Source organism: Cheilinus undulatus, linkage group 6 (genome assembly GCF_018320785.1).
Source record: "Cheilinus undulatus linkage group 6, ASM1832078v1, whole genome shotgun sequence".
NCBI lineage: Eukaryota > Metazoa > Chordata > Actinopteri > Labriformes > Labridae > Cheilinus > Cheilinus undulatus.
In genome coordinates, this window is record NC_054870.1 from 43,640,776 (window position 1) to 43,663,819 (window position 23,044).

The window sequence follows — 23,044 nt, forward strand, 5'->3', positions numbered from 1 at the left end:
TGGAAATAGGACCTGAGTAGCCCTCCTGGACACCAGTATCAGTGGCACAGGAGGATCCAATCAGCTCTTTATAACAGTATAACATTATAACTCAGTATGAAGCCAAAGTTTAAAGGGTCCTGCCTTTTTTAATTTGCATTTATGAGCCTGTTCTAACCGAAGTAAATTAAGTTTTAAATTTTGGATTTTGAGTTAACTTCCAATTTGTATTCACAGCAGTTTGATTTGTTTTAGGTGGGCAGTTGTGCTTCTAATCAGTAATTCCACTGGTGTGAAAATGAAGAATTTAATTGTTAATATAATGATATGGTCTCTTTTAGTTGTACTGGTGTGGGCATCAGTATTCAGACCATTACACCAACGGTGACTGTAATGATATTGTATTTAAATACATGTAGTTTAGTAAGAGTTGATCACTTTGCTGCTGTAACAGCCTCCACTCTTCTTGGAAGGCTTTCCACAACATTTTGGAGTGTTTTTGTGGGAATTTGTGCTCATTCATTCTGTAGAGCATTTATGAGGTCAGGCACTGATGTTGGACAAGAAAGCTTGGCTCGCAATCTCCTTTCCAGCTCATCCCAAAGGTGTTCAGTGGGGTTAGGGTCAGGGCTCTGTGTGGGCTTGTCAGGTTCTTCCACACCAGACCCATGAAACCATATTTTAATAGTCCTTGCTTTATGCACTTGGACACAGTCATATTAGAAAAGGGCCTTCCCCAAACTGTTGCCACAAAGTTGGAAGCATAGCATTGCCCAAAATGCCTTGGTATGCTGAAGCATAAAGATTGGCCTTCACTGGAAATAAGGGGCCTAGCCCAAACCCTGATAAACAGCCCTAAACCATTATCCCTCCTCCACCAAACTTCACAGTTGGCACAGTGCAGCTCCACAGTACAGTGTCAGTGTGCTTTACACCTCTCCATCTGACCCTTGGCATTGGACTTGGTGATGTGAGGCTTGCATGCAGCTGCATGACAATGGAAACCCATTCATGAAGCTCCTGCCACACAGTTTTTGTGCTTACATTAATGCCAGTGGAATTTCGAAACTCTTAAGCTATGGAATCCGGAGAATGTTGGCGATTTTTACGGACCATGTGCCTCAGTAGTCATTGCCTCGCACTGTGATGGTCTTCTGCTCGGTGGCTGAGTTGCTGTTGTTCCTAAACGCTTCAGCTTTATAATAATATCACTTACTGCTGATCGTGGAATATCCCGCAGGGATGAAATTTCACAAATCGTCTAATTGCAAAGGTGGCATCCATCACAGTACCACCCTTTAAGCGACTGAGCTCTTTAAAATGACCCATATTGTGTCATAAATGTTTGCAGATGGAGACTGCATGGGTGCTTGATTGAAATCCAAGAGGGAGCCGTTATGGCTGCAAGAGGAGGGCAACTCTATATTAAAGTGCATGTATTTGAAAGTAGGGTCATTACAGTCCCTGTTGATGGTGGTCAGGTGGCTGAATCTTTTTTTCCATCTAGTGTATATTTTATAAAAACAGTTGTAATTTGGATCTTTAGGTGTATCTGAGCAGAGACAGAAGAAAGAAAACATTTTTGAAAAGCACAAGTACAGAGGCCTTATGGAGGAAATGCATACATTGGATTTTACGCCGTTGCTATGACATTTAGATTTTTGTTTTCTAAATATCATGAGATATTTACTTCTTATCTTGAAACATCTGGTGTTTTTTACTGAAAAAAGGAAACAAAAAAATCAAGATCTCAAGAAAGCAATCATAACTGATTCAATGGAGGTATGTGTACCAAAGATGTCTATAGATCATGGACTTAACACCATTTTTTTTTTTTTTTTTTAAAGCAAACATTTCTGACGAACTACAAACAGCTTCGCTATCTACTTCTGGGTCCTGACCCAGTAGCCGATGACCACTAGAGAATTATCAGTTTTTAACTGTCTTTATGTCTGAGGTCTCTTGTGTTTTTAAAATCTGTTAAGGTTGTAAAACTGTCTAGCGTTTAGGTCCAAGGAGCATCCATAATTCTTTGATAGTTTTGCACACTTCTTACTAAAACCTGAACTAGTCAGCAATCAGATATGTACTTTTTGTCCAGGCAAGGCATGTACAAGTCTTAAAATCTCAATGTTCACACCTCATGCCCCTTGTGTTAAAATGCCTAGCTACTATGCTGTTTTTTAATTCTCTGGGGGTCTTGCCCATTTAGCAAAGTCCACAAGGGTGTTTTGTAATCCTATTTTAATAGAATTTTCTCACCCAAGTGCGAGTGAGAGAAGAAGCCTCCTTTAACGTAGCATTACACTGTACACAGCTAGAACAAGGAAAATTATCGCCTGTTAAATTAGATAAGACATTTTCAGGTTGTTTGTAGTCTTCTGCTCTAAGACTCTCCCTGATGTAACTTGCTCTTTCAGGGGCAAAGATAGGAGGATTTTTAAATATATAGCCTACCTTTGGATCACTACATAAATGTACCTTTCCTTTTTAATACAAGGTCTTATACTATGGGATTTCAAGGTATTAAGGAGGTCAAGAGTGGGATGGATAGAGAAAAACCTGTGCTCCAAGGGGAAGCATTTTGGACACAGTACCTACAAATGGAGCAGCCAAAAGTCTCAATGAGGAGCTTCTACTGGGATGTTTTTTTCTGATGTGTTGTGTAGTGCTTCGGCATTCCTCTAGTTTTGATATTTTGTAATTTTGTTATATTTGCTGTTGAGCAGCAGGGCTCTTCTGCTTTGGATTTAAAAGGCGAATATTGCATGTTTTGTGAGAGGCCCCAGGTACAGATCCCGGATGAGCTCCCATTTATGTTACAACCAGCTTATTTAGGGAAAAGGGATGTAACATAAAACCAGATGTTATAAGGTTAAATTAAAGGTATTTATGATCAAAAGTAAGAATTTTAACAAAAATGGGTGAGAGAACAAATAAGAACTAATGAGTGCTGAAGAAATGTGGAAAAGGAGAACAAAAATAGAATGTCACCTAGAGTTTTAGAGAAAAGAAAAGAAACAATAACCTGGCTAAACTACTCTAAGAAAAAGAAACACAATAACTAAACAGCACCCAAAATCTAATGTGACTAACAAAGAAATCTAAGTGTGAGTGCAATGTGCTCTAAAACAGTAACTCATTTCTAGTAAGTAACTAATCCACAAGTCTAGTGCCTCAGCAAAGTACAAATCACAAAGTAACGAGCATTCACACAGAGGTACATAAGCATGGCTAGCGACAGCTTGCTGCTTGAATGGAAGTCTGCCAGCTTCATATGTGTGGTCCTCCTCAGCGCGCTTCCCTCTGAATGGTCGCTGTGCCTGAGGAACTTCCACGCCAATCACTGCAGGTGGATGCAATCAGTGAATCAGCTCCTGCTGCAGTGGCAAGCACGCCCACTCACACCAGAACACACATGCATCACACACCAACACTCAAAAGGGAGGGAGGGAAAATACATCAGATTTTTCTGGTGTCTTGCAGGTAAGTGAGACTAAACTGATAGTCTTTAAGTGGATCTATTCCCTGGGAGATACTTCTTTATAATGTTCTCACTGGTGTTTTAAGGAACAGACAATCATATACGCAAGCTTCCTGTAATAGAGAAACCATATGATTGTCCTTCTTTATTATCACATAAACTGTTTGTAGCACAACCAGCTGTGAGTACAATTTTTTACTTGGCCACTAGAGAGAGGTGTTTATATTCAGGACACAACATTTTGTGCTTTTTGACAATTGCATTTTCTTTTGAATATTTTGAGACTTATTTTGATGTTTTTAGATGTGCTAACTTTACATGGACTTAGTACCTAATCGACACTCATCCATCATGACAAAGGGAATTTTTGCAACTTAATCAAAGAAAAAAACTAAAATATCACATTGTCATAATAATCAGACCCTTTACTCAGAGCTTAGCTGAAGCACCTCAGTCAGACAGAGATGTTTAATAGGGTTCAAGTAAGGGCTCTGGGTGGGCCACTCCAGGACATTGTCACAGAGCCACTCGTGTTGTCTTGTCATCACCATGTTGGAAGGTAAACCTTTGGCCCAGTCTGATGTCTTGAGGTTTTCATTGAGGACATTTTGCTCCATTCAGCTTTCCCTTTACCCTGACCAGTCTCCCAGTCCCTGCTGCTGAAAAACACCCCCACAGCATGATGCTGCCACTACCATGCTTGGCTGCTGAGATGGTATTAGGCAGGTGATGAGTGGTGCCTGGTTCCCTCCACGCATAACCTTTAGAAGTAAGACCAAACAGTTCAATCTTGGTTTCATTAGATCAGAGAATCTTGTTTCTCACAGCAAGGGGTCCTTCAGGTGCTTTTTTGAAAACTCCAAGGGAGAGCTGCAGTGATGGTTGCCCCTCTGGAACTTTGTCCCATCTCCTCACAGGATCTCTGGACCTCAGTCAGGGAGAAAATTAGGTTCTTGGTCACCTCTCTTATTAAAGCACGGCTTCCACTGTGTGAATTTCATCCGATCCAGACATAAATTCTGAGTTGCATGACTGGCTTTGAAGTCACGCTATCTTTCAGTCGGGTCTTGCGTCATTCATCATGCAGCATACGAGTGGCCCTGACTGTGTCTCAACCAGCTGTTCCCGACTGGTCGGATGGGTTCTGGCATGCCAAATATTTCATTCATATGACTACTGTGATAAGTGGAGTCATCAAAAGAATTCTTAACCTTGGGGATATTTTTTTCCTTTGTCTGTCAGATGTCTTAAATCATCATGACAACAGCAGGAATGACTTTCTAATGCAACCCAACATAATAAAGGAAATAAACAAGCAGGAAATATCTCCACCCATGGACCTCCAGCTGACATGGATGACGATGCTGTATATGTGTGTGTTATAGCAGGAGAGAAGATATGACTAGATATATCTTCAACCTCAGTATGTGAGACTTTTTCAAAATAAACTCCACAGATTTTTTTCACAGTCCATCTTCACTCATACAGTGTGAGCACTCAGGTTGTGCATGACCATCAGACAGTCTACTGTTAGCACTTAAATCATGGGCGATGATCAAGCGTCATAAGCAATTTAGTCACACAGTATAAGTTGCCTTTCCACCACTCTGTCAGAGAGTCGGCTTAAAACGGCACTGTGTATGCCCAGCTTAAGGCCCGTCTCCCCTGATTGCTCAGTTTGGCTGGATGATCATCTCCTGGAAGAGCCCTGGTTTTGCCAAACTTCTTCCATTTGAGAATTATGGAGGCCAATGTGCTCTTGGGAACCTTCAGTGCAGAAGAAACTTTTTTGTAGCCTTCCCCAGATCCGTGCCTTGCAACAATCTGCAGGCTGTTCCTTTGACCTCATGGTTTTTGCTCTGATATGGATTGTCAGCTGTGAGGCGTGTCTATAGAGAGGCGTGTGCCTTTCCAAATTGTGTCCAATTCAATTTACCACAGGTGGACTCAATCAAGGTGTAGAAACATCTCAGCAACGATCAGGAGAAATAGAGGGAACCTGAGCAACATTTCAAGTGTTGTTGCAAAGGGTCTGAATACTTCTGACGTGATATTTCGGCTTTTTATTTTTAATAAATTTGCAAAAATTTCTAAAATTCTGTTTTCACTTTGTCATGATAGGGTACTGAGTGTAGATCAGTGAAAACAAAAGTGATTTTTTTTACTGCAGCTTTCAGCTGCAACATAACAAAATTGAGAAAAGTGAAAGTCTGATTTATGTAAGTTACTGTATATTCCTGAGCAGTTTTGCGCTTTCCAGGAAGGCTTAACAGTTTTATTGTGAAGGTTGTACATGCACTGCTTAACACGCTTCCTGCATATAAGGTGTTCTTCTGCTTTCTGTTCACAATGCTGAGGAAGACAGCAAAATATGTCTAAAAGCACACATCTGAGTGCGGACTCTTCAAGTTTTTGTGAAGGTTTTTTTTTGGTCATGTAGTGTAAGAAGTTTCATTGTTCCAGTGTGCTCCTTTTAGCCCTTGAAACACAAGAAAAACTATTTTCTTTGTTCAAATGATCAAACCATGTTCTAAAGGTATTGAGTTCCCTTAAAACCTCTCTTTGAAAGGTTTATGGAAAAGATCAGAGCGTTCCCTTTCCTGTTACCTTTTTTGAAATGCTTGGATTTGTATTCCCTTATTAGACCTGAATAGTACGCACATTCTGACTTATTTTGTAAACAAGGAGCTCATCCTCGCAGGCCTATCTCATAGGATGTCCTGTACAGGATAAGCCAGAGGCCAAGGAGAACCGAGGAGGTGGTCAGGACCTTGTGAAGCTCCTTCGGGTAAATGCTCATTAATCACTGAACCTTCACTGCCAGGAGAACAACAACAAAACCCCATTAGACCAGCGGCTCCAAAAACTGGATAAGGATTTTATTGATAATTGAATTACATCTCTTTTATACATATTTCATAAATGGTACAGGATTTTACATTTTTCTTTTTTGCCAACATTACAGCATCATATGTCAACAGAAGAAAAATAGACAAGAAAAACTCAATAAAATAAGAGGTCAGAATGGAGTACAAGATCATTTCAATCCTATATTCTGCTTCACTCTTTAGGCATTTTAAACATATCTTATTGTAAATGCACACAAACGATGTATTTAAAACAGAACACACATTCAAAAACAGAAGAATCATGTGATTTTTGGAGAAAGAAAGGCTGAGGGTGGATGAAAATGACAGGAGAGAGGAGGGACAAAGGAAGGGAGGTGTTCCCCGATAAGCTTGACAGTTCTCCTGCGGACAAAAATCCAGGACGATAGAAACTGAAGTCAAGAGGTTTCCTCCTTTGCACCGAGGATGGAGGGTGTTTTTATTGGGGGTATAAATGCTGCTGAAGGACGGGGGTTTATGGGGAAATTAAGGTGAAGATGGGAGTGAGGTTTGATGAGGTTTGAGCAGTTGGTTGGCTGGGATTAAAGTCAGATTCGGCAGGGCGGATCCTAAAGATGCAGCCCTGTCCACTGCCCCTTTATAACTAGGAATCTCTACAAACAACGTTCTTAAATTATCTTTGCAGTTTTTATTTATTTTTTCTGATAAATCATCTTTTTTATTTTCACATAATTTCTCATGTAAACATACATTCATGCAACACCCTCTTTATAATAAAGTTTCCCTATATTTGATATATTTTGTTTTTAGAAAATAAAATGAGAAAAAGAACAAAGGCAGTAAACGGTGGATGGCGCGACTAAAAAAAGGAGTAGGTGATGATGGAGAGAAGTGTGGTGTGGAAACAGCAGAGGGGAGGATTGGACCGCAGACAGAGGCCTCTCACCTCCCACGGTACATCTCCAAGGAAACACCGCCGTCACTTTGTGTGTGGAAGTTGGCCTGTTCAGGGAAAACGATGACGGCTATGAAGTGACATGTGGGCGGAATTGATTTTTAGCGCTATTGACAAGGCAGTGATTAGGGGCATAGGATTCATGAATATGGTGATCTGAACTTTGCCCCAAGTGCACGCACACTCGGCAGATTTCCAGGCTTTCCACTTTAAACATGGAAATTAAAGCCTTTTTAATGTGAAGCTTTCAATTTAAGTTAGAGAAAAACTTCTGCAAGGATCTTATCATTGCTGCTGCCAGGGATGCACTGATACCACTTTTTTCAGAGTAAGCAAAAGTACAAGTGTGGTCACTTTATTAGGTACACCTGTTTAACTGCCTATTAATGGTAATCAGCCAATCATACAGCAGCAACTGATGCATTTAGGCATGTAGACATGGTCAAAATGATCCTAAGGATAAACTGAGCATGAAAATGTGGAGGAAAGACCATTTAAGTGACCCTGAACGTGCCATGTGATTGGCTGATTAGAAATCTGAGTTCATAGCAGTTCAACAGTTGTACCTAATGAAGTAGAGTTGTGAAAATCTTCCTATTTGAATACTTTTGTCATACCACATGCTGTCAACAATACCATAACTGTTATTTTTATGTCCGATAGTACTGACAGTGCTGAATTTTGGAGAAAAAACAAAATCAGATCTACACAATTGGTGATCATATGAGAGCCCCCAAGTGCCCACGTTGTTATTAGAGAGAAGTGATACAGAGAGAGAAGATGCTATTTTCTGATTGTTTTACAGCAGTTAAGGTCTCTGCACAATGAGCCCGTCATGTTTGGATGCGCCTTTTTTGGTTCCCTAACGGAAAAATGCCATGCACTCAGACTTTGCACACAGAGTCTGTTAGGTTAAATTTGAATTCATTGCAATAAAATTGCTAGAATGTGGCAAATTGTTTAAGACCGTGATGCACAATATTATCGGCATGATATCAATATCGTCAGATATCAACATTTCTGCCAATATTTTACATCCAATATTTTGGCTGTGGATATTAGCAATATTGACTTTAAATTTTGGTCTTTTTTTTATTAATCATCATTCCTTTTACTTTAAAGTGTGATTTTAGGACTAAATTTAGTTTCTTTATTCACCCTTAAACTTCAAAATGTGTTCAAATGACTGAGTTTTAGGTCTGAAAACATGTTAAAATATTGGTATGGATATCTGTATCAGCTTAAATGAAATGTCAATGTAAATATCAGCATATTAGATATTGATAATAATCTATTATCCTGCATCCCTACTATGGGTCCATCCATCCTGACACAGAGCTTCATACAGCACCAAATCACCCATCTAAGTGACTTGGACTAATGTGAAAATTCGCATGGAAGTGAACCTGTTCCAAAAAATAAAGCCAGACAAATGTTTTGGCATCAGTGAGCAAACATAAGCAGAACAAAATGAGCTCAATTTTCTTTTTAATCTGCAGAAAATTCAAATGAAAAAACGGACCCAGTGTGCAAAGGCCTTTTACGATTGAAGGAGTTGGAAACACAACAGTACCTCTTGGCGTGCAGAGGTTGACGATGAAGACGAGCCTGTATCTGCCTTTCTGTGTATTTTTCCATCCTGCCCTCCGTCACAGCCTCTTTCCCTGTTAACTTGTTAGCAAATATATTTTATCAAGTCTCTCATGAAAAATGCATGCATTCATGATAGTGTCTGCTACAGACAGAGGAAAGACACAGCAATGTCTCCTGTTCCCTAAAAGTTTTCCTTTACATCCTGACCTGTGGACTGTGCTGACACCTACACCCATACAGCCTACATATGATAAAAATTTGAAGTGCATACAGAAAGCAGCACTTCTTCTAGCTTACTGATGATAATTCATAGGTAAAAAAATGATTTTAGGTAGCCCATATAGGTTGTTTGCAATCATGTGATCCTCGATGTCTGTTGGGGTCAGGAAGTGGGGGGACAGTCATTGGAATTGAATGGAAACAAAGGCAAGTTAGTACTTTAAAGCTCTAAATGGACCTGTACACTATAATTATCTTCAGAATATTTCTACCTCAGTTGAATATGATCCTACACTTTACAAAAAAACAAAAGGATTTTTACCACTGAGTAAAGATGGGCCATTCACGAGCAAGCCTGTGCTGTGAAATGGCTCTTTAATGTGAGCCACTTCAGCTAGCTCCTGTTTGACTGCCAGTTTCCTTTCCCCCATTCTTTGTCATTTAATCTACATTTAAAAAGCCAAGTTGTGACCAAATGAAAAGCCATTTGGGAGTTAGACCACCTAATGTCCGGATCTCTTAGAAAGAGATGGAATTCCCGTCGAAACGAGCGACACTGGATGGACATCAGTTGAGGAAACAGGGGCAAGATCAGAGTTTAATGTGCAAAACCAGGGCAAAGCTGTACTAAACCAAACCAGACCACTTTGTGGAGACAGATTATACAAGAGCAGGGTATGACAGTGCTCCTGCAGGCCCCCCTTTTTCCCCCTTATGGGCCCTGCTGAGGATCATCCCCAGCTTCCAAAGCACAACCATCAGTCAGGCAGTGACTGATGGTGATTGCCAAAGGCTTCCATGATTGCAACTTCACCTGCCTGTTTATATAATAAGGGGCTTACATCATGCTGTAAATGATATTGTGTTGATATTTGCAATGTTTCATGATGAGGAGTAAAAGTACTTAGGCTTGGTATCAGCACCTATATGGTATTGGTGCACCCCCAATCACTGCTGGCCAAATTGCTTCACTGTTAACATCATCAATCATGCAAAAGGCACCATTTCCCTTGGTGATAGCACACACAACACACATCAACAAACAAAGAGACAGATGAGGCTGAACCCTGCCTTGAGATCTGCATGGCTTACCTTTGATTCAACCTAAAATCATGCATTTTAATTAAACACAAGGATCTCTTTAGTAGGATTCAGCCTGCTGTCTACACTCACACACAATGTCAAACTAGATTCTATTTTTACGGATGTCATGTTAGTGTGATTCCCCTCTGCAGTAATGGAAATCGATGGCACTGAGACCCTTTTAAAGAGATGTTAATGTGACCAGAGAGAGGCCCACCAATCCTCACCCTGAACAAAAAACTGCTGATAAAGCTTTTTTTCAGTGACCATCCCAAAATGAAACGAACATAAACGTATGGCTTCAAGAACCTTTGATTTAACCCGATCAGAGGGATGAGACTTCAGCTAGATGTGGCAAAGAAAAGAGTCCAATTGAGTACAAAATCGCAATAATGCTCCTACACATTCACAAATTTCTACTGAGGGCATACCACAGCATGCAGTCTACCCTGCGCTGCCATCAGGGGAGCAGGGGGGCAATACAGCAACAGTGGGGGGAGAAATCTCTGCCTTTATTTCACCATGAGAGTGAGTGCAAGAAGGATTTTTTAGATGTAGACTTTGCTTTGTTGTGTTTAAGATCTATTAAAGATGTATAAGAAGTCTGAAGTTGAAATGCACATCACATGCTGCTAAAGCTGAAAGCGATGTGTTTGATAACCTGAAATTAGTTGTTTTACTTCTTGAAGGAAAATCTTACAGACTGGGAGAGCAATGAAGTATGAATGAGTGAATAAAAGGGTAAAATGTTTGCTCAAATTCTCCGCTAGCAGAGGGTTTAATTTAAAACATGCCCGTATATCTCTCTGAGCCAGTTTTGTCTACAGAAATGTTTGAATTTATGACATTATAGATAAAGCATGAGTTATCCACATTGGTTTCATGATTTGCCTAAGAACTATCTGTGACAATCACCTGATGATGTCTGTAAAGTTCTAAAGATTTACTGCGAAATTCTGAATTTGCAGTGTTACGTTAATGTGCACTCCTGCTACCTAATGATACAGCTTTGCAGAGTGAAGTAGCCGCTTGCAACAAACAATGAAAATGAGCAAATTTTCTCATGCATAAGGTTGTGTGCAATGTGTGATGGTGGCAGCTGCACTTGGTGGTCATGACAGTGTATGTTTTAACACTTCTACGAGTGTTTCAGTGAGACATGTATATTGGACACAGGGAACTTTTTGGATGAATAAAAGGGATTAAAAGTGTGACTTATTTACCAGATGTTATGGCAGGTGTAATTAGGGATGCAGCAATGCATCAGATGAACAGTTATCCAGTAGCAGCCCTGTTCCAAGGTGTTGGCCAATAGGCAAATAGCATGGCATGCACAGATGTATATCTGTTGTATGGCATCACTTTAAAGCTTGCAAGCTAGTCTATCTGACTGCTGATTCAGAGGTTTTTTTTTATTGGGCAGAGAAAAGACCAAAACATGAAAGAAAATGTCAGCCGTGTGGGAGTCTGAATGGCTCACTCACTCTAGGCAATCTGTGCCATGTCCAAGCACGCTTAACCATGAAAGTCCAGTTAGTTTGACCAGTGTGAGTGCTCCATATCGCACTCAAGCACAGTACACTTCTCTGACCCTGGCACAGATGGAAGAGGAGGGTTTTAGCATGGTGTGATTACTTTTGCATGCACACAAGTGAGGGTGCACAGCATGAGCATGACATATTGTTAGGACTGGGTGCATGTTTGCTATGTACAGCTGCTGTGCATGTCCACTCCGACTCATGCCAACATGGCATTCATACCAGATTCATGCAAGACAGTCTGGCTGCAGATCGTTCAACTCTGACAGCCACTCTCTTGGATGTGTTATCTGAGGTGCCATATATTTCAAAAAGTGCTGTAAATTGCCGGTACAACTATTTCCAGTTTTAGATTTATTTTAAATTCAACTTTATTCACAAAAAAAGTCTGGCTGTTACATTCTTGAAATAACTACAATTCAAACACTACAGACTAAGAAACATTTCGTAAATAAAACAGAGAAAAAGGTCAGAGGTCTAACCTAGGATTAAACTATGTATAGACTATGATAATCTACGTAGCTTATGCAGCTAACTGAGCTACATAAGCTATGCTTGCTGCGTTAGAATGGTTTCATGGAAGCTGAGCTTTTTTCTGTAAGTAGACCGTTTACTCGGCTTTATATGATGTTTTGTAAGGTTTTGCAGGTCAGGTTTTTAACCTTTAACTAACCCTTACCTTAACCCTTACCTCAACTCTAAAAGGAAGTTTAATCCCATTTTATTTCGACAGTGTGTATTTCTGTTCTGAGATATATGGCATCTTAGATGAATGGATAGTGAGAGTGGCTGTCAGAGATGCATGGAGTGTTTGGAAGTCTGCAGCCAGACCCCTCTCGATTCGTTGGCAACATCTCTGTGCTGCCACTGCACTGACTTCTTCATAGCTTTTACCTCAGTCAATCCCAACTTGGGAACTAGGCTTTTAATCAAAAACTACAAACTGGAAGTGTAATTGTACTTTTTGTATGTAGAGAATAACTTTAATTGACTCTCACTTGTGGCTTGTGGCCTTCATCAGGGAGGTAAATACAGCTCCATATTAGTTAACTTCCTGTATTTTTGAGTGAAAAACATGCTCTACCTGGCTGTCTGAAAACCTTGATATGCTAATGTGCACACTGAAATGAAAATCAAGCTATGACACAGCTGCAACGTAGCCTCCACGCACCCAGTCTGAAACAGCTTTTACAGAGCCGTAGCTGGCCAAAACAACTCCAAACAAGCCAGAAACTCATATTGTCCATGTGTTTCTCCATTGTGCCAACTCTGTGAGAGTGCATATGCAAACTGTCATAATACACCATGTTGATGTATTCATGCTGTGGCCTGCTTGGGCTTGGAGCAATGGAAATGCAGGCTAGAGGACATGAGTGTTTCAGCATGGCACAGGGCAACAATATTCATAGTATGAATATGCCTTAACCCTATTTCTGTGAAAAGTCAATGATATGCTGTATGTATCTACTAACAACAACCTAAATAAACTGAAGAATTATGAAGAAGTCAAGGACAAACATCAGTATCCAAGTCGGGATGCAGACAGATTATGTCTAACATTATTTTCTGTGTTGGCCCTGTTTGTCGTGATCAATGCATCTCTAATTATAATGAAAATATTTGGAGTTAGTTGTGTCACCTAATAAATGTGTAAAATGTAAAGCTCTTTTGTGTGTTAATGTATGGAAAAGTGGGCATTTTTGATAAAAGGATATTAGTGTAGAGACTTCCTCCCCCCACTGAATAAACTAGCCTCTGGTCATCTGTTTATTTGATTGTATACATATATATATTTATATTCTTTTCATAACAAATATACTATGGCTTTCAAAATAAAAAGTGCCAAAATATTTTTTTTGGAATAAAAGAACACACAGTGATGTTGTTGTCGGTAGTACTCTCATACTTGCGCAGACAGACCGGGCCGCTACGGGATATCAACAGGAAGAGGAAAGGAGGCGTCACCATGCCTACATCCTGCGAGTCCGGACAGACTCCTGATAAAGGTCACACTGGGAGGGACAGCTGTCCGTCACCTGGAGGAGGCGTGGCCTAAGGAGAGGGAGGCAGCACAGTTCAGCCACAGGAAGATGAGGTCCTCCTGATGGTGTGACTGCAGTTCTTCTTTGTAAACTTTATCGCGTGATATAGAGCCCGCCCCGACCAAGAACACAGCAGACATGGGTGTCAACAGTTTGACTGCATGAGGAAGAAGGACTTTACTGCAGGTCGACCTGCTGAGTGGCCAGGGTCGGTGTCCCAGCATGCCCTTAAAATCCCTCAGACACTCCACAGTACCCACCCCTCTGTGTGTCCTCTCTTCTGGAGTGTCGAGACGACTAATAATTCCTGTTTGAGCCGTCCCCCCCGGAGACTTGAGGCATATCCACAGAGCCCACTTTGATATCATCATCATCATCATCATCATTGTCCTTTATTTTCATCTCCACCATCCCTCAGCTGTGAGTTTTACAGTTCCCAGTATCCTCACCATCCTTCTGCGTTGTCTGAAAGCGGTTTCACTTGCAATTCCAACTGGAGTTTTCAGTCAGGAAAGTAAAAAGAAAAAAAAGGAAAAAAACTAAAAAGAAAAGAAAGAAAAATCTAACTCCCACAGTCGAGAAAGGGATGGGAAGGAGGGATTAGGGAAGGAGGGATTTAAGGACTTTGTTTGGTGGTAGGAGGAGAGGGAGAAGGGTGTTGGACGGAAAGAGGAAAGCGGGAGAGGGAGTTGTAGGAGCCAAGAGAGGAGGAGGAGGAGGTCACTTTTCCCATCAATTGTTACTGTCGGTGAGCTGCTTAACTGGGAGCTGAAGCTGGAGCGGGTCCCGAAGACGCTTCAGATCCAACTCCACCTGGAGAGGTCGGATTAGGAAAAAGAGAGAGGAGGGGAATAGAATGAATGTAGGTCTGCGTTACAGCTGTTACAAATCCATTTATTAAACTGTAAATGTGTGAAGCCCCACTCTGACTGCAGTGCTCATTCTATGTTATATAACGTTATATAACCCAGTGACTGTACCTCAGCGATATCATCCTTCAGCTTGTTGTATTTCTCAATGTCGAAGCGTGTCCTTTTCACCCCCTTGTGGAAGAACAGCAGATACTGTCTGTCTCTAGCGTCGGGGTAAACATACTCCTGCAGGTTATAGAAAACAGACAGATTGAGAGGATGTTACTCATGTTCTGCTTTCCATTTTTTTTTCAGAACCACACAAGTGAGAAATCTAACTCTAAATGAAGCCCAAAGGGAGGAAAATCAAGCTCTACTCTTGAAAAATGCATTTATTTAGTGCAGTATTTATCAGTTGTTTTGAGTTAAAACCAAATAACGACTCATAAATATCAGACTTTATTCTGAAAGGCCACAGGGTCACAAGGTCAACCTTTAAAATGGCAAAAAATTGTCCACTATACACAGTAAGAGGCAAGAAAAAGTATCACAGATATGACCAATGTGTTTGCAAGACTAAAGGTAAATAATAATAATGAAATTAACCTGATAATTTTTTTTTAATGATCAGCTATCAGCTGAAAGATGTCATGACATCCCTGAAGCTTTAGACTGCGATTGCTTCTCTAAGGCCTTCGATTCTGTTGATAACAGCATCTTGGTGGTTCATCTCAAAGCTACTGTCTTTTATTCGAGAGCACATCATGCTCTTGGATGATGTTTTTTTACCAGCTTACTGACAGAACTCAGAATACAGATTTGCAAAATGACAAGATAGTAATAGAGCGTCACTGGCGACAGTAGCAGCTGTCTGAACAGAGCTACTGAAGCTCCAATCAGGCTGTCTGATAACGTTGCCTGCAATTCACCCTGTCAAGTTGCAAACAGCTGGTTTCAGGATGCTGCAAGCAGAACTTGAGGTCGAATATTTTATTGGATAAAGTCATGCTGTGAATTTTGAAAATGATTTAATCTCTTTTCACATGAAAACTTCAGCCTGATAAACATTCTTGTCTCCTCCATCAGCGGTGCATGTAAGCAGGACACGCAGCGCTTAACTAATACATGAGAAATTCAAGGCTGTAGAAGCTAACTCATCCATAGAAATTTAGTCTCAGCAGATGTAGTAATACAAAGACTGAGCTAGCAGAGCATTTTTGCATTTAAATGTGCACTACGATGGTGATGACAAAGGATTTAGTGATGAGCAGGAATCACACAGCCTGACTATACAGATGATCAATATCATAATTTTTATTCCACAGTAGCTTTAGTAATAAATCACTTTAAAAGTGAGTGACCTGGGGAGTCTTTGCTGAGGAAATGATGCATCGTCTTCAGTCACAGCAGAGTGAAATGGTCAAGCCTGACGGCATTTCTTTTTTCCAGGCTGTTTCAACCCTTGTGGTTTCCCCCCACCTGACTGGCAATTGGGACATACACAGCAAAACTGGGGCCGCTCTTACTCACCACATCCACCACTTACTGTGCCCTAAAGGTGTGGACTTTGTTATAATTTCTAAAGATTATTTTCCCAGGCCCTTGGTAATATACAAGGACATCCAGAGTACCAAGGTTGTGTCAATCCTTCTCACCTGATGGTGCCCTCACGAGGCCTTACTCACCAGTACACACTTTTTTTTTAGCCTAATATTTTGCCCCAAACATGCTTTAAGCTCTTCATAGGGCTGTACATCCACATTTAAATTAACAATGTTTTCTGTGGTAAGTAAATTTCAGTTGCTTTCTTAAGATCTCAACTTATTTGTCTCCTTTTCTCCGGACAGTAACGCTGGTTATACCTCCATGCTGAAAACAGCAGAGGCCTGAGGTGTTTTCAGGTTGTCCATTTGTTCCTCCATTAAGAGAATCATTCTAAACACAATATCTTAGGGACTCTACAAATTTTCCCCTTGCTCATAAGATTAATACAACCACAGAAAACCCCCCTGCTTTTCCTCTTGATCCACTACTATTCCCCCACTGTTCAGCATCTTTATACCTCAGAGAAGCAAATAACCAGCATGTGGCAGTTCTAGTTTTGTTAGATAACCCAGTTCCTTGAGGTCTGCATTTAATACTGGAAAATGAATGAGTGTATATTTGCTGATAAATTTGCCATCTCATACCTGGCGTGTAAGCACGTAGTAGGCGTACATGGCCATGGCTGTGCCGTAAGTGATAAAATATGTGACGGGCTCCATGATATCCCAGGAGTACTCCCACCAGGTGAGCCGAGCCAGGATGCCAAACTGGGTGGCCATGTACGCCATGCCAGCCCACATCAGCCAGGTGGTGCGCCGCTCTGCCTTCCTACTCAACTCCTCCTTCACCTGCACAGAAGAAAAGCAGAGAGCTGTTAGAACTAGAGCTGCCACTGACATTTTTAATCATCTGCTGCTTAATTTCACCAGAAATCTTTTATAAAATGGCAAAAACCTCATCCCAATCTTAGAGTCTAAAATTTTGCCCTCTTTCAAATCAACATTAAAAACTGAAAATGTCTGATTTACTGTCATAACTGATAAAAAGGGGCAAACCTCCACAGTTAATAAGCTGTATCTGGATATTTGACACCTCCGCCTAGGAATGGTTGGAAAAGCTGTTTAATTCACAAAATTGGTGATTCATTTTCTTTTGATTGATTTATTGATTTAGTGTTCCAGCTCTTGCTCTGATACAAAAGAAGCAAATTTGTATTGATAATCGTGTGAAAGAGGGCAATAATGAAATTGATTTCTGGGGCGGACAGCAGGTGAGACGTGATTTTAGACCATTGTCCAAGTCGGGGATAACAAATCAGAGTTTTGGTTTACTTAGTAGTCCCAGATATATCTTTTAATCAGTAAATTTTAACTGTTGTATTGAAACAAAGCCTGATGGTTTACAATAAATGGTTATCTTTTCACCTCCATTATTTTTGCTAATGCTAGAATTTCAGCGAGCATTGATCAGTGATCACCTTTAACATCATTCTTACATCTCTAACTATTACTAGAAGAGTTTCATTAAACCCAAGAACAATAAAACTCCACTGCTATCATTATCAATAATAATTCAACTCTTGTCTTTATTACAATAGGGTAGTCTTTATTATTATATTTATGATTAACGTTGGTCTATTACAATAGGCACAACAGAGGGTGCGGTCTGCCCTCTTTGTAAAGTGTCTTAAAATAACTTCGGTTATGAATTGGTGCTATACAAACAAAACTTTAATTGATTGACTGATGATCCTTACAAAAGAGGATCACTGATGGGCCTTTAAAAGTCTAAGCAATAAAGGCAACTCTTGGCTTCAAAAATTATGCACAGTAGATTCAATCAAAAAGGAAGTCCTCTTTCTAAATGTGGATTTCAGCAAAATTCCCAGACGTGCGTCAGAAAAGCAAATAGCACAATAGGATCAATGTGAATTAACCTGCGTGGTCTTTTAATGAGGGGACTGACAGCAGAAATCAGGAACAACCACTCAAATTCCAGGCTTAATATTCAACAAATGAAAACCTAAAAGCAGTAAAGTGAGGCAAAGTGGTTCTTTTAGTCTGCAATAAGAGGATCCACTCTAATATACCTACTGTAACTGTAAATGGTGAAGTTTTACTGTGATCACAGATTTAGTTTGTGTTGTAGTAGTCATGGAAATTTCAGCTTTTTTACTGACCTGATCATTCAGCTTGACTGCATCAAAAAGAGTCGGCCCTTTCAGCTCCAAAGCACTTCTTCATTTTGGCCAGATTTAGCAGTGTTTTGGCAAACAACTGACACAAGTGCATGTTTTTACTCAAATTGGTCCTCATTTATCATTAAACATGCATAAGGTAGAAAAATGGATGCATGCTCACCTCCACTCACAGATTGGCATTCATCAGTATGGAGGTGAGCATATGATAGGCTTAAATCCTACACCAGGCCTGAGTTTAGGTACGCAAGTCTCCATGTCAGTTTGGACTTGCTGTGCAGCATAAATCAGGCAGTATCTGGCTTTAAAACATATTTAACATTAAACCAAACCTCTGACAGTCCATATTTCTTTTGAAATAATGTTGAGCGATGCTACCTTTCAGCTGATTTCCACATTATTTGTTATATCTAATTAACCAGCATTTCTTTATTGATTTATTTTCGAAATAAAAAAGTGAGGTTCCCCTCAATAATCAAAAATTTTGTTGCAGTTTTGTACACCGTAATATTACCTGGAAAATCATGAATCAGAAAAAATGATACAACCGAGAGAAAATACAGTAAAGGTTGAGCTTCAGTGTGGCTGAGTTAAGGATTTATCAGAAGAGGAGTGTTCTACCCCAAATAATGTAAATGTATAAACCTGGAGTGTGTTATAGAGCGGACCATGCAGGAACACAAGAAAAAAAAACTTTACATTAGAAACAATCAATTGGCATGTCAGGAGACTGAAATAATCAATCTAATCTGCTACTGTGCCTCATGTATAAAAGGTGTGCAGAAGCACGACTGGAGGCTTTAAAAGACAAGAACTCATCCAGCGCTCTAAAAATAAGAATAACAACTGATATGTTAGCAAGAAGCTACTCAGATTAGAAATTCTAAAAAACAATTTGTTTTATAGCCTGGGCAAGAGAGCAGTTTATCTCAGACGTAAAACTGTGCTTTATCACTGTATACTCCCCCTTAATTATAATTAGCCTACATTAACAATAACAGCTATCTGAGGAATCACAGCCTCTCTCTTCTTAGTCTGGGATAGTTTTAGGCCGACCTCCACCTGCTTCTTTAAAGAGCCTAAACACGCTTCAGATAAAAAATAATTTGATGCTGTCCTTATGTCAGTGGTCCCCCATGTTTAAAAATCATTTAGGATTTGTTAATAATCTAGTGCGTGGCCAGCCTTAGACTGCATTAGTCTGTGCAGTTCATTGTCAGATTGTGAGCACATCAAAAAGCTGTAAAGATTATTCTGTCTGTTCAGAATGACAGTAGAGTTGATGCATTCATTGGTAGACCTACAGTTGGCTAAATGCCATTTGAACAACACTGCAACATGAAACACATCAAAATGGATTTTAGTTGTTGTTAACGCCAAAATGCATTACCTTTTCCAGTGTGAAGTGATGTAACAAGTTACATTTTAATAGCAGAAATTTTGTAACATAAAAAGTTGCTTTTTAAGTCACGTTGGCCAAAACTGGATGAAGTGCAAACAAAAAAATGACAGGCAAATTTCTGAGCTGTGTTTACTTCATCTTCTGCATTTGGTTAAAAATTAATGGATATCTCTGGTGGACCTTTTCCAGGGGGCGGAGTTGAGAGTTGAGGTCCTCCAGTCGTGCAATCAGCTCTCGTTCTTTGCCAAGTTGGTGCTCCTCGATGCGCAGAGTCGTGTATAGCTGCTGCACTAGATACTTGACATCATTCAGCCGCTCTGCTTCCTCATGAGGCAACAGCTCTAAAAACACAAAAGATAGCAGATAAACAAAGACAGACTTTATAACGATCCACTCGTTGGCCATAAAACCATTTTTCTCCCATTTGTAGCAACATCATGTGTGAGATTATGACTCAGAGAGTCTGCCTTTCCTCTGCCTGTCCTCACCTCTCCTTGGTGGTCGCACGAGGTGCGTGGTGTCGTTAATAACGAGCTTGAAGTCATCCAGCAGCAGGATGTCTATGCCTGTGGAGGAGGCAACTCTCGCTCCATCTGCATGGAGAGACAAACGGAAAGAGAGGCATTGAGAGAGATGGAGCGCTGATGGATTCCCACTTCAAATACCCTTGACTTCTTCTGATAATCAGGCTTGTTGCTGTCTCATTATCATGAGAGGTAAAAGCAGATGCACTTAAATGCTATGAGTAAGATTTCAAGCACCAGTTGTTCTCATATAATAAAGCCTCTGAGAAGAGAGAGGGCTGAAACATCAGTTTCTCTGGGCAGGCAGCTGAGCTACAGAGACATAGCTATATATGAGCACACTTGGGGATATGAATATGTTTAACATGCAGTGCTAAATGGATGCAGTTCAAGTGCATGTGCAGTATTCTTGTGCTTTTCATGAACATACCTGTGGAGTAGATAGCTACCCGGTCGATGCCTCTATCCTCTGCCTGGAGCTGTTGCAGAAAGACTCCCACGCTGTCGCTGAGAGGCTTTAGAGTGAACTGACAGCGCTCTCGCCTGGACGGCAAACTGACTGAGATCACCGGCAGCCCGTTCTGATACACCACCGTCACCTCTGGGAGGGGAGACAGACACAAAAGTGGTAATGAGACAAATGTTACATATGCAAAAGTGTAAAAACAGCACCTGAAGGTCTAAAATTAAGTGTGGAAACAAACTTTTATAAGACAGTTCCATCGGACTGAAGAAACTGGGCATTCGAAGCAGAACAGTGGAGTTGATGCCTTTAACTTTTTCAGTGATTTAAAGTTTAGTTTGAGTATTTTTCTTTGAGTGTGTATAATCTAATGGGATCTCATTGTTAGAACAAGAATTACCTCTTAATCTTGAGTGCACACCTCCATATTCCAAAAGTTTGCTAATTTTCAGCTCTTGACTAAAGCCCAGTCTTCTGAGTGTTCTTATACAGACAGAAAAGTATTCAGAGGCTGAAAGATGTAGACACAAAAGTCCGCTGTTACTCTGCCAAAGTAGCCCACTTTTCAAGCGCCAGGCCCTGAAAATCAATACACCATAATACTACTAACCTTTACTTCACTGAACTGTACTGCTGATTGTTGATGCCAACTATTGATGTTTCTTATTCCCACAGAGAGGCTGAAAACACCTCTAAATGAAGCTGTGTGGTTAGGCTGATGATCAAAAAACACCTTCAGACAGCACAATTTCTTCACTCTTTGTTATTCCTTCAAAACTGCAGAAAAGAAGAAAATTGGACCAACTCTTTTCACCTGGAGCTTGAAGTATTTGCTGCCAATATACTTAGAAATTCACAGTGATTTAGAGTGGGGGCTCATCTGTGCTCGCTGAGAACCATTGAGAGAGTTGTCATTATTGTAGCAAACATCTGAGCCCAACTTCTGCTCAGTGACACTTTGTTATTCTTGCACTGCCATAATGAGTGCATTTGGTTTGGTTTTAATGAGCCAACACAGCTTACACCGTTACCATGCTGAGAGGCCTCTGATGACACAGAGCTGTGAATCAGTGCAGAGGGCTGCAGGCCTACAGCAGAGGTGATCCAAGCTGCACCCAACAACCTCCTGCACAGGACCACTGCAGTGAATCAGCACATCTCTGCTTGGGCTCGTACCAAGAAATGGAGGATCATCGGCTGGCACGCGCTGCACTGGCCGGGCGCTGTTTCAAGATGCTCCTCTTGTCTGTGTCCAAAGACGCAGCGGTGCAGACATTTCACTTCACACCATCTTTGTCGTTAACTCTGACAATTTGAAACCTTTCCAGAGGAAGCCAAGCTTTTCTCCTCATGCAGCTGCTTCTTTTCCCCAACTATCCTGTTATCGTGGACACGTACAGTGCTTTGGATAAGTAGTCAATCAATGTGGAGTGTTCACTTTTTACAGTATCAAAACCAGGGAGATAAATAGACTCATTTGGAAAATGACTTGGACTTTTACAGCACTTAAGCACTGTACGCATAACATTCGTCCTTTCACCCACTCCATACATTCACATACACAGCCAAGCCGAAATCACAGCTGCCCTCATTGGAGTATATTTGCTTGAAGATGGTGTCACAATATCCACAGAACTCCAGATGGAGGCAGGAAGTGATTTCTACATTGAGAAGTGGTGTCAAAATGCCACAAGAGCTACAGAAAATTAATCTCCTTGGAAGTTTTACCCTTTTATTGATTTTATATATCTTTCATGGACAGCCAAAAAAACACAAAAACCTTTAAATGTCAAAGTGAAAACAGATTTCTAAAAAGTGATGTCAGTTAAATAAAAATTTGTAATGTAAAATGACTGACTGCATTAATATTCACCCCCATTAAGCCAGTATTTAGTGGATCTTAAATATGCTTGCACAACTCGATGCTGCAATTTGACTCCATTCTTCTTTGCCAAACTGCTCAAGCTCTGTCAGGTTGCACAGGGATCATACATTAACAGCCCTTTTCAAGTCCAGCCACAAATCCTCAACTAGATTGAGGTCTGGGCTCTGACTCGGACACTCCAGAGCATTCACCTTGTTGTCTTTAAACCATTTCTGTCCAGCTTTCACTTTATGCTTCGGGTCATTGTTTTGCTTGAAAATAAATTTCCTTTCATGTTGTAATTCTCTTGCAGACTAAATAAGATTGTCCTCCAGGATTTAACTATATTTTGCTGCATTTACCCTCTACATTTACAAGCCTTCCTTGCCAGCTGCTGAGAAGCATCCCCACAGCATGATGCTGCCACCACCATGCATCACAGTGGGAATGGTGTTT

General features: G+C 40.5%; 1 protein-coding gene across 2 annotated transcripts in view; it reads right to left on the reverse strand.

The window, feature by feature from the left end:
• Nucleotides 1-6,321: 6,321 nt before the first annotated feature.
• mcu (mitochondrial calcium uniporter) overlaps nt 6,322-23,044 on the reverse strand; it is a 154,755-nt gene continuing 138,032 nt past the window's right edge. For both annotated transcript variants that reach the window (XM_041789271.1, XM_041789270.1), the window contains exons 4-9: nt 20,692-20,862; nt 20,226-20,330; nt 19,918-20,078; nt 16,783-16,986; nt 14,723-14,839; nt 6,322-14,555 (exon numbers count right to left, since the gene is read on the reverse strand). In XM_041789271.1, coding sequence (XP_041645205.1) covers nt 14,475-14,555; nt 14,723-14,839; nt 16,783-16,986; nt 19,918-20,078; nt 20,226-20,330; nt 20,692-20,862 — 839 coding nt within the window. In that variant the 3' untranslated portion in view covers nt 6,322-14,474. The remainder of the gene's footprint in view (nt 14,556-14,722; nt 14,840-16,782; nt 16,987-19,917; nt 20,079-20,225; nt 20,331-20,691; nt 20,863-23,044) is intronic.